Here is a 12,388-nt window from a genome sequence, read left to right as displayed (position 1 = left end):
ATTTTTGGTGTGCCTTGGGTGAATTGTAAATAATTTGGCATAGCGATCGAAGGGCCGGAAGAGCAGGATCAGTCCTTGAAACCGGAATTGCGTGGTATAACCTCCATATATGCCTGTGAGTGTTATATTATCTGTCTACATGTGTTGCTGGACCGTTTGTGTTCAGATATCCGATGCTTAAACGGTAACACCACCGCCACATAGATTCTAATTGTGAGTCTGAGTGCCTATGATGTTTCCCATTGTATGTTAGCATTAAGCTGGCAGAGGCTAGTCGTTTTAAATACAACACTTTTAATTCTCGTCTCTTTATTTTGACCTTTATTGAGCCGAGGCACAAATTTTGAATTTGAAATTTCACGGCACACCACCAAATAAAAATGTCAACAACAAAAAAAAGTCAAAACACAGGTTAATGACATACAGGACCTTCTGCCATCTAGTGCATATAGCATTTACCTGCCTGTCGCTATTGATCGCTGGCAGTTAGATGAACAAAGATACATTAATTGTAATAAATACATTGAAACGGGATAATTTCCTCCGGCACGCCTGATGATCTCTCACGGCACACTAGTTGGGAATCACTCGCCAAGTGTTTAGAAAGCTCTGAGGTTCAGGGTTCGAATCCCCCGGACTTGCGTGGGGTTTCTTCTGTACTACAGCTTTTTCCCACATTCCAAAAACATGCATGTCAGGTTAATTGAAGACTCTAAATTGTCCATAGGTGTGAACGTAAACTTGTCTTTACATGCTTGCGCAATAGTCAGACTTAAGTTAGCGTGTAGTATCCTGATTTTGTTAGCAATTAATTGTGAAAAGAAGACTTGGGGATACGCGCACATCATTCGTCAACATGAGCACAACTAACTCCCACGGCCCGTATCACGGGGGATAGTTTTTTTCCTTCTTCTTCTTTTTTTTTTCTTTTCCAGATGCAAATTCCTCCCACAAATGTGCTTTTCATCTCATTGACTACACATGGGGGGAGATAGGCGTGACCTGAGGCAGCAGGGTCTCATGACAAACCAACAGCTTGCTTCCTGCGCGATGCAGTCAAACATGTCATTGTCTATGACTATTATGTCTCACCATTAGGATAAGAAAGGAATTCTAATAGAATTCGACAGGGCTAAAGAGGCTCATTTGTTGTGCATGAGCGCAGTTTCCATTTCATTCAGCGTGTGTGTTGTACTTGAGGAAAAGAAATAGTGGCAGCTTTCATTGAGTTCAAAGTGTTTTTTCATATTACATAATTGGGACTTCATGTTCATCCATCCATTTTCTATAGCACTTGTTCTCATTAGGGTTGGAGGTGAGCCGGAGACTATCCCCTCAGGAGGGGGACAACCCTGGACCGGTCGCAAGCCAAACACATGGCCCATTAGACAAACAAGCATTCAAACTCACATTCAAACAAACCTATGGACAATTTAGAGTCTTCATGAACCTAACATGCATGTGTTTGGAATGTGAGAGCAAGCCGGAGTACCTGTTTTAAAAAAAAAAAAATGCATGGGTAGAACAAACTCCACACTGGAAGGCTGCAGTTGGGATTTGAACCCCGAACCTCTCAAAAGCGAGGCTGATGCGCTAGCCGCTAGCTCACCTTGCTGCCCGTAGTAAGTATTTGTTTAAAAAAATGACTTTCTAGTTGAGTATTGAATATTTTATTGCTTGTGAACTGTATTCTATGCAGGATAGTATGTTTATGCTCATAATATTACAACTATAGTACTTTTTCTTGAACTACTACTTTCATTTTTTTTGTCACCTGCCTGGGTCGAATAAACCAAGATGTGTCATTTCACTTCATTTAATGTCAGTGAATCTGAATTTGGAATGGATGCAAATTTTCACAGAATCGCCAATTGCAAAATGTTGTAAGCCATTTTATTGATCATCAAGCAGGCACACACATTTCTTCTTTATACTTTGCTCATGTCCAGTTTATGCTATGGCAACACATGCTTTGATATTTTTAGGAAGTTCGCATTTATGTCTTCAGGTTGACTTTTATTTTGATGTTGCAAGACAGGAAGTACTTTCCATTTGTCCGTAGCTTCATACTACCCAGCCAATTTACAGCGCATTAGTATTTATAGTACATACCATTACACATTGACATGGTTAACTACCATTCCACACACATTTTATAGACTTGTGGTACTTAACTTCCCTCACAGGATTAATAAATTATATGTATTGCTTCATACTACCCAGCCAATTTACAGAGCATTAGTATTTTTTGTACATAACATTACACATTGACATGGTTAACTACCATTCCACACACATTTTATAGACTTGTGTTACTTAACTTCCCTCACAGGATTAATAAATGATATGTATTCAATGAAATCTCGCCCGCCTATTAATTGTTTTGTTTAATGAAAAAATATATATGTATTGATGTAAAGTCCTCCATCAAAAATTGTACGCCTGTCCCACCATGGTCAAACTGATAAACAGCGACATCAAGTGGATGACACGCGACCTTTTTTATTTTCTTTTTTAAAAATACAATTAAGACCAAAAGTTCTTCATTCGTACAACCTACCTGTATGTTTCTCTGTCTTCGTGTCTGCGGACTTTTGTCGCCGAGTTGGAGAAACTGGAAACATGCAAGCGCGCCTACGAGATACCGAGACGTAAAGTTGAATAAATTGTCGTAAATCACCCATGTCGCGAAGCCTGTTTTAACTGGGTACCTAGAATAATAATAATAATAATAATAATAATATTTGATTGTCATGAACATGCATGCATGCACACGAAATTTGTTCTCTGCATTTAACCCATCACAGTGAACACATACACGTTAGTGGAACACTTAAGTATAGGAATAAAATATATGGGATATCATCTTTCTCCTGTTTTATTAATCTATGACTTATATTTATTTTTAAAAAAGTATAAAAATATGTAGAATTATGCACATACTAAAATGGAAAGGATAATATATGATATTTCTAAGAATAAAAACTGCATATGCATGTGGACTATTTTATAAAACCTTATTGTGTTGTTGTATAATTTGCTGTGCAAAGTTTTTTTTTGTATTGCATGTACAAATATAAAAAAAAAATTCCACGTTGTTCGATGAAAAGAGGGATAAAAAGCTCCAAATGGCTTGTAAAATTATTTAAAAAGTTCACACTACTGCCCAATCCTGACAGTTTTTTATTTTGGTTGCTTACAGTAGGTGATTAAATATACTTCAAGGTACCATAATCATGAGAATGCTTGATATTGTGAAACAATACTGCCAAAAAAATTTGTTTTAAATGACAATATGACAACTTCAAATTGTAGACAAGCCTTTCATAAACAACAATCCATGTCACATTTGATTACCATTCAACTGTCATTGATGTCATTAAAGTGACATAACAGGGCAGGCAACTGTGATCAGAAATGATGGCAAATGCTGTCAAGTCAATAAAACAGATTACATTGTAAGTTTGTCAGATATTTTAAAGTAGAACAGCATTAAAGTATGCGTGATTGATAACATTGATTATTCAAAACAATACCTGGATCATGTGCATAAAAACGTCACAAAATGTTACATACAAAAGATCAATGACGTTACTCGAGTTGAAATTTGGCACTTCTGATTATGCGACTATTATTATTCATGCGGTTAAATCGGCACATTCACATCATATGACACCTGCTACCATAGGCGTTGAAGTTAACGGATGCAATTGCAATTTGAGGAAGAAAAAAACACCCTCCCTCTTGTACCATGTGTGCAACATTCATGATAATGCTGTGCAATGATGCGAACCGAAGCCACCCAGCCACTGTCGGAACATATCATCAAAAGAAAGGAAAACAACATAGAAGCAAAGTGTGGTCCTCTGACAACATGTGACTGGGAAAATAGTTGTACAAACAAAGTGTTGTGAATGCGTACTGAGTCACCATGCCCGTTTTACCGAGCTCTGGCTTAAACAACTTTCGACATGGAAGAGGAAACGTGAGGTCAGATAAGATAAGTTAGCATTTGTCCGCGTTAAGATCGCGAGAGGCGGGGTACACCCTCGACTGGTGGCCAGCCAAAGGCAGGGCACAAAACAAACAGCCATTCATTCACAATCACACCTATGGACAATTTAAGAGTCTTCGATGAACCTTACGTACATGTTTTTGGAATGTGAGAAGAAGCTGCAGCGCTTAATTACAACTGGAATGTAAAAAAAAAAAAAAAAAAAAAAAAAAAAAAAGTACATCTCAGGCAAGCATTTTGATCATTACTTTTTAGACAATGGGGTAATATTTGAGGGGCTATGGTGTGTTACAAAAATACGCTGCTGATGGAGTTTTCAAAGGCTATTTTTGAACAACTAATTTGCTTAGGTTGACCGTTATTAATGGGTTAGGACCTTAAGAATGTTTAAAAAAAAAAACAAAACATTAAATTAACAAATTAATATCTCTACTGCAACTTCTTAAACTATTTTTTCACGTTGTTGTGTTATTACCATTCAGAAGATACCCATTCATACAAATGGAATCAGTTGAACTCTTGATTTGGTCAGGGTATGACTCAACAAACTCAATGACATCGACGCATACGAAAGTCTACCCACACAACTCACCCGGCCACCGTACATCAAAAATAGAGTGCATAGATGGACCAATAAAACATGTAGAGTAATGGCAAATTTAAACAGGAAGTTGGAAAGAAGAGGACTCCCTCTTCTTCCTGGCAGGTGATTAATATTGTTGTTTACTTCCATGTTGTTTTTAGAGCAGCGTGTAGTTGTTTCTGGTTCACTCGAAAGTAGAAATCCTATTTTTTTTTGTTTGTTCAAAACGGTTAAAGGCACTAAATCAAAATTGAGTGTTAAGACAAAGTGTCAAGAGGATAGCTACTCTTTTGTCAATATTCCACTGACAATTGTCATTTAGGCAAAAGTGGAAGGAAAAGAAAAAAAACAACAGAAAAAAAGTGATTTTAGTTTGCATCATCCCATATTTACATCATGGCTGATTAATTTCTCCTGTGCCAGACAGGATGCACAATCAATCACAAATACTGTCCTCACTGATTAATAAAACAAAGAATGTGTTGCCAAGGAATGATGTAGTCGCCATTGGTATTGTACTTTTTTTTTTTTTACATAGTTCACTGGACTTGATTGATCAGTTGGCACTTCCAATGACACTGGAGCCACGTTCACGGATCAGAGCCCATAACCTAAGAACCGGCATTTTACCGCCTTTACACAGAACCAAAGGAAGCAGGATATTTCACACAGCATACTAGGGTTGGGCATCCAGAATCGATTTGAACCGGGACTAATGTTCCGGCTCTTCCGGAATTGTTCAACTTTCAAAATTTTGGTTCCCAGTTTCGATGCCTCGTCCGGCGACCCTGAACAAGAAGTGGCGAAAACCTACGAAGAAGAACGAAGACGTGCTTGTGACCAACGGCGACAGCAGCGAACAAAAGTGCGTCTTAACATTGTTCAAATTAATGACCAGTCGCCTCAGTGCAACACTTGGAATAAGATTATATTGTGCAAAGGAGGAAAGGAATGAATGTTTGATAGCATTTTGGTCCAATTCATAAATAATAATTAAAACAAAATCATTAAAAAAATCATCGGTGTCATTTACTTTTTGTGCCAAAATGCTCAGTTCCGTCAGAAACATAATCCATCCATTCATTTTCTTTACCGCTTATCCTCACTAGGGTCGCAGGCTGCTGGAGCCTATCCCAGCTATCTTCAGGTGGGAGGCGGGGTACACCCTGAACCGGTCGCCAGCCTATCGCAGGGCACATAGAGACAAACAACCATTCGCACTCAGCATGTGGGAGGAAACCGTAGTGCCCGGAGAAAACCCACCCAGGCACGGGAGAACATGCAAACGCCACACAGGTGGGGCCGGGATTTGAACCCCGGTCCCCAGAACTGTGAGGCAGATGTGCTAACCAGTCGACGACCGTGCCGGCGGCTGAAACATTAATTAATGAATATTAAGTAAATTGGGTTAGCTCCACACACATTGCCTTTTAGTTCATAGGTTCCATATTGATACTGGTTATAAAGAACCAGGAGTCAAATGTTTTAGTCTATGCTGCGGGCTGCTAAGAAAATGGATGTTGATATTTTGGACACCCTTTACTTAAACCATGCAAACTTTTTTGACCCAGCCCCCTAAAAGAATCAGAATCGAGAATCATTCGGAACCGGAATCGAAATAAGGAACCGGAATCGGGACCGGAATCGCTCATATTCAAACGATGCCCAACCCTACAGCCTACTGCAGCTGGATCAATTGATGACGTCTGATATTTCATTGGACTGCACAACAGGGAGGGACAAATTAGTTTTATGTGTTAAACTTCAAACTCTAGTCCCAGTATTGTAGAATTCCCTCACATGCAGTGGAAAAAAGTGACTACCATCTCAAAAGGCTGAAAAGTGCCGAGTCGACTTTGTTCCCCCCATTCTGCATTGATTCCATTCATATAGAACAGTGACACGGGAGGAAAAAAAGTCAGGAAAATGTCTGCTTTTACAGCCAGTGTAAAAGTGGTTCCTACCGCCACACAGCAAAAAAATTGCCAGGTCAACTTCTCCCCAGTCTGTGTCTGTGCTGTTTCCACAGAAACTAGTAAAATAAAAAAGATGGAAAAATGCTGAAATTGCTTCATACTCCCATGGCGTGCCTGTGTCATATACACAACAAAGGCATGACTATTTACAAGGAAATGCCGGGTTGACTTTGCTCCCCACTATTTCATTTCGGTGCCATTTATATAGAACAGCGACACAAAAAGGTAGAAAAATACCTGCTTTTGCACAGTTGGTGTAAAACCGACCACCACTTCCAGAAGGCGGAAAATTGCTGGGTTGACTTTAAACCACCATTCTGTGTCTGTGCTGTTTGTACAAAACGGTGACACTGAAAAAAGGCAACAAAATGCCATCTTTTGCAAGCAGCATAAATGTGGTTACAACCTCCAAAGGCAGAAAAATGCTGGGGTCGACTTCATTCCTCCATTCTGCGGCTGTGGTTAATGCAGAACAGCGACAAAATGGGAAACTGCTGGCTTCTACAGACAGTATAAAAAGTGGCTTGTGATCAGAATTTCAAACTTCCAGGGTGTAGTCTGCTTTTAGCAGTAAGTCATCGGGGATCACCTCCAGTCTCCGCCTCGACCCTGGAAAACGGAACAACGGAATGATCTAATCTTGGAAAATTTGACCCGTCTCCAGGGGTTCACTGACTTTGAAGCCACTGGGCCCTCAGCTCCTCCACCTCGAGTCCGTACCAGTCGTGGAGCTTGGAAAAGCATCCGGTGACGGGGGAGAAGGGGCTCTCGAGAGACGCTCCTCTTCTTCTGGGGGGCACCGGGGGAGCCCTGACTCCGTTGGTCCTGTGAGCTGTCAAGCCGTTATTTAGGGAGTCGGCCCCGCATTCCCAGGCCACGCAGGAAGACGCCCCCTCAGACGAACCGTTAGCCAAGACGGGGTGCGGTTTGCTCCAGGCAACACCGTTCTCCTTGGGACCTCCGGACATGAGCTGGACCTCATCCTGGTGGTTCTTTTGTCCAGAGCTGGACGACGTCGACGACAAGGAGGACGACGACGACGACGACGATCTGGATTTGGACGCTCGCTTGGATGCCCTGGGCCTGCCCTGTAGGCCTCCACCGGCCGCCTCCTGGATCTCCTCCAGCTGCCTCTCCAGCTCTTTGACCACCAGTCTCATGTAGTCGAAGCTGGCCCGCGACAATGCCTTGACCCACGACTCCATTGCCGCTTGGCTGTCGGCTGCCATCTTGTACACGCGAGCCCGTGCGCAGTCGAACTTGACGGCAAAGGCGAACTCCTCGGCCGACTCGCACAGCTCCACGGTGCAGCCCTCCAGAATGATGACGCCGATGGGCTCGCGGCCGTCGCGCTCCTCGAAGTAGAAGAGCATGTTGCCCTTGAGGACGAACCAGCGGCGGTGGTACGCCGTGTTGCGCTCGCCCTTCTTGAACAGGAAGCCCGTCTTGTCGGGCGGCGAGTCGCACGTGGCGTAGTGGGCCACGCTGCGTTCGTTCAGCTTCATCTTCACGCTTCCTCGGCGGATGATTAAATCATCTGCAGGAAAAAATCATTTTAGTCACAGGCCACATCATAGTTAAGGTTTCCCCCAGAGGGCTGTTATTACTGTGAAAATCACAAATGTATAAATGAAGAGCTGCAGCTATTGAACATATTTTAGTTTTCTAACGATTATCCCATCGATTAATCGGATAAAAAACAATTTTGTATTATTCAACACAATAACAATGTACATGTGAGGTGCAGGTATTTTTTTTGCCCATTTGGGACTATCAGCCTCACATTCGACTGTAGTATCTGTGACTTTGAAAGTGTATGGCTTTAATAGGCGGGACCTGAACTGGTGAGTGACGTGGGCGTCAGCAAATGAGAGAGTAGAGTTGGCAGTTGTCCTTGGGACAACGAAACGTTCCCTCGTGTTGGCGATCGTAAACGTGCTCTTATGGTAGTCATTGAACTTTAACCCTTGTTAAGAGTGAAATGATCCTAAATTTTGGACATTCTTTTACGGACTCTTTACTCCTGGCTCGCCGCCACCGGCCGGGTTAACTTATTTCTACACAGAGTGCTGCGTGTGACTGCAGTAACATTAGTCCGTGGGCAAAAATGATCCCTGCGAAGCAAAGAGTTTGCTTCAACCTCTTTTGGTAATCTAATTACTTGAGTTTTCCGATTAACCATTGCAGCCCTAATATAATGACCTAATATTATTACGTACACAATTTCTGCTTCATTTCATTTTTATATTTTCAACACATTTTAAAAAATAAATACTATTGTTCAATTTTTGTAAAAAATGTATATGTTGAAAAAAAAAATGCTTCTAATACCTGTAAAAGTGAAGAAAAATTGCAATTTTGGAAAAGAACATCCATTCAGCAAGAAATACGAAGTAGACACTATTTGCTTTAGTGGACAACACAAAAATGATGTAGCAGGGCGGATCTGGACCTCGGGCCATACATTTGACACCTGATTTAGGAGATTTAAATCTCTTTCACAACAGCGTAAACTTTGCTTTGGCGTCACATGTACGCCGATAAACTGGGTCAGAGCATTAAGTAAACAACTCTAGTCACAGCGGACACATCCGTGTGTTTGGATCAGTGATTATTTTTTTTGTCCTGTTCGGCTCTTAGGTCAAGCAGAATGGAAAATCTGTATCCCTTTTATGCCGCAACAGTTTTACTGTGTCACAGTGGAGCTTTTAACCTTCCGCTGTGGTTTCTTGGTATTATAACGGAGGTTTATTGAGAATCAAGAGTCGATCATTCGGACAGAACAAAGTTTCTACAGGGGAGAGAGAAACAAAGACAAAAGACTGGTTAGAGCGTCAGCCTCACAGTTCTGAGGACGGGGGTTCAATCCCCGGCCCCGCCTGTGTGGAGTTTGCATGTTCTCCCCGTGCCTGCGTGGGTTTTCTCCGGGCACTCCGGTTTCCTCCCACATCCCAAAAAAAAAAAAAACATGCATTAATTGGAGACTCTAAATTGCCCGTAGGTGTGAATGTGAGTGCGAATGGTTGTTTGTTTGTATGTGGCCTGCGATTGGCTGGCAACCAGTTCAGGGTTTACCCCGCCTCCTGCCCGATGATAGCTGGGATAGGCTCCAGCACGCCCGCGACCCTAGTGAGGAGAAGCGGCTCAGAAAATGGATGGATGGATGGATAAATAATTTCCACGATTTATGTGACCTATTACCTTCACAACTCAATATAATTTTAAAAAAAGATATTTTCAAAGTGGAAGTAAAAATAAACAACTGTTATCATATGGTTGCACATGTGTGTGCACCCTCTTATAAATGACTATGTAGCTGTGACATACTTTTTTGCCATTATGGCTAAAAAGTTCAACATGGTTTTAAGTCCCCAAGACATTTTTTCCACACGCTATTGGGAGAGATCAAGTTTATTTTTTTTAATAAATATAAATCAAGGTTGAACAATTTGGGCATCATTCAAAAATGTATGCGTGGCGCAAACACGACACTGCTCATCCCCAAAAGAACACCACACCTACAGTGAAGCGTGGTGGCTGCAGCGTCATACTTTACGGCTGTTTTTCTTCAGCTGGAACTGCGGCCTCAGTCGAGGTGGAGGCAATTATGAACAGTTCCAAAGCAGTAGTGTTAATACAAAACCTCCAGGCTTCTGCTAGAAAGAAAAAATATTTCAGGAAAAGCCTACTAGAACAGCTAAACGTCACTTAGGGTCAATGAGAGACACTTTGAATATATTATTATAGGTTCTGTAATGGTGTTTTGAAATGATTTGTATTGGTCCACTGTAAGTGTATTAATGTACTATGGATGTAATTATTTCATCCATCCATTTTCTATAACTCTCTTCATTAGGGTTCCAGATGAGCTGGAGTCTATCCCAGTTGACTGAGGCAGGGTACACCCTGTACTTGTCACGGAGCACATAGGGACAAACAAGCATTTACACTCACATTCAAACCTACGGAAACCGAAGAAAACCAATGCAAACATGGGGATCAACACGCAAACTCCATATTCGAATCCAGAACTTACCGTAAGGCAGATTTGCTAACCATGTTACCATGTGTTTATTGGACTCGTTTCATTTATTGGAAGTAAAATAAGATAAAAATTCCTAACATACACCAAGTGTGGTTAAGTAAATAAAGACCCAGGCTAATCATAATGTGAGGAACTAGTGTTTGACCCCCATCCAAACAAAGTCACTTACATGTACATGGTCTCTTGTTTCCATCGCCGCTGCAAGCTCATTAATTTCCAAACGTCCACATGTCGTAGCTCATCTTTTAGGCCATTTTCAAAAACATCCTGACAAATAGGGGGGGGGGAAAAACACGACAGACATTTGACTTCACTATAGGTTCGAAAATAACACGTCGCTGTGAGCTGTTTTTATACCCCCCCCCAAAAAAAATGATTCACTGCCTTTTGTCACCAGCTTTTGACGCATCGGCACTTTTCCGAGTGTAAAAACAAAACAACCAAAAAAACGGCGCCGTAAAAAGAAGAAATAGAACACAAAGTAAAGTGTGTGGAAGTAGACTTTTTGTTTTGTTTGCTTGTTTGTTTGTAGCAATGTGTGTATCGTTTTTCCAACACTTTGAAGGGCAGATGATGATTTACAGATTGAAGCATTAAGAGTTCCACTACGCGAGAGCTTAGATAGCAGCGTAAAGCGTACATATTACGACGTCAACTAGATTTATGTTATTTAGAATGTTACCCGCTAAGCAAAGATGTTTGTTCTGGAGCAAATCGTCGCAGTGAGTCCATCTTTTATCCGCCTTCTTCTTGCTCCCATTTTTTCCCGATGTCACGTGACCCAAAAAAGAAGCGCTTGTGTTGTGTTGAGGCGGCCAGTTAGGTGGGCGGGGATTGGAGATGGACTTTCTTCCCATTCGGTGTGTGGCGGCATACAGATGGACGACAGGATAAAACGAACGCACCCCTTGGAACTCTGGGATACTGCAGTCAGTGCTGCTTTAAAATAAAAACATGTATCCATCCATTTTTATAATTGTATACAGTACAGTATATTATTATTTATAATATGTGACAATAATTTCACAAATAATAAATGTTTGTAATTTCAGGGAACTATTTATTTAGTTATTTAAATCTTCACCAAGAGATGCTGCTGACCCTGGGAACTCCGTGCACGTTTTTTGTTTTTGTTTGACATTTCAGTTATATTGAAAATGAGGAAAACCTTATCTACTGTAGACAATTTTAGTGAGCTACTCATTTATTTAATTTATTTAACTTTATAAGACATGCTGCTGACCCTGGGAGCTACCTGCACTTTTTGTTAGAATTTTAAAACAAAGATGTCTATTGTCTAGTTAAAAAAAAAAAACTTTAACATGTTGCAAATCTGAAAAACTGTTGAATAAATATTTGCTGTGACTTGGAGATTGTATTATTCAAAGGTTTGACACATACTTTTCCTTTAAAGCAAATGAATATCAGCTCCAAATATCGGTTATTGACCTATTTGACTACTAAAAATCGGTATTGGTATCGGCCCTGACAAAACTATATCATTCTATCTGTAAAATAAAAAGTAAAATAAAAAAGATAAAAATAAGAAAATATGTATTGTTACCTCATCTTTTAATTTATATTTTTTAGAATAAAATTAAGAAGTAATATTTATCATATTATACATATTAAAAAAAAATATTTCTACTCAACATTAGGTATACATGCCTAATTTAATATACAGTATTTGGATTCGATTCCATGAGAGGGTGCTGGTGCGCCTAATAAATTGACCATTGATTATGTATCAATAACAAATAAAAAAAAAT

At 40.5% G+C, this 12,388-nt stretch overlaps 1 protein-coding gene across 2 annotated transcripts; it reads right to left on the bottom strand.

Moving 5' to 3' along the window:
* Nucleotides 1-3,170: 3,170 nt before the first annotated feature.
* On the bottom strand, nucleotides 3,171-12,036 carry pheta1 (PH domain containing endocytic trafficking adaptor 1). Of its 2 annotated transcripts, XM_061767693.1 has the most exons (4): nucleotides 11,302-12,036; nucleotides 10,789-10,886; nucleotides 9,419-10,227; nucleotides 3,171-8,111 (listed from the first exon to the last, which is right to left on the bottom strand). In XM_061767693.1, the coding sequence occupies exons 3-4, from the start codon at nucleotides 9,546-9,548 to the stop codon at nucleotides 7,243-7,245; spliced, it is 999 nt and encodes a 332-aa protein (XP_061623677.1). In that variant the 5' UTR covers nucleotides 9,549-10,227; nucleotides 10,789-10,886; nucleotides 11,302-12,036; the 3' UTR covers nucleotides 3,171-7,242. The 2 variants fall into 2 exon arrangements, with proteins under 2 accessions (XP_061623677.1, XP_061623678.1); XM_061767694.1 differs by lacking the exon at nucleotides 9,419-10,227 and having other exon boundaries at nucleotides 11,302-12,033.
* Nucleotides 12,037-12,388: the final 352 nt, after the last annotated feature.

Source organism: Phyllopteryx taeniolatus, chromosome 3 (genome assembly GCF_024500385.1).
Source record: "Phyllopteryx taeniolatus isolate TA_2022b chromosome 3, UOR_Ptae_1.2, whole genome shotgun sequence".
In the NCBI taxonomy this organism is placed as follows: domain Eukaryota; kingdom Metazoa; phylum Chordata; class Actinopteri; order Syngnathiformes; family Syngnathidae; genus Phyllopteryx; species Phyllopteryx taeniolatus.
The sequence above is the reverse complement of the archived record's forward strand: the minus strand, read 5'-3'. Positions and strand labels throughout refer to the sequence as shown.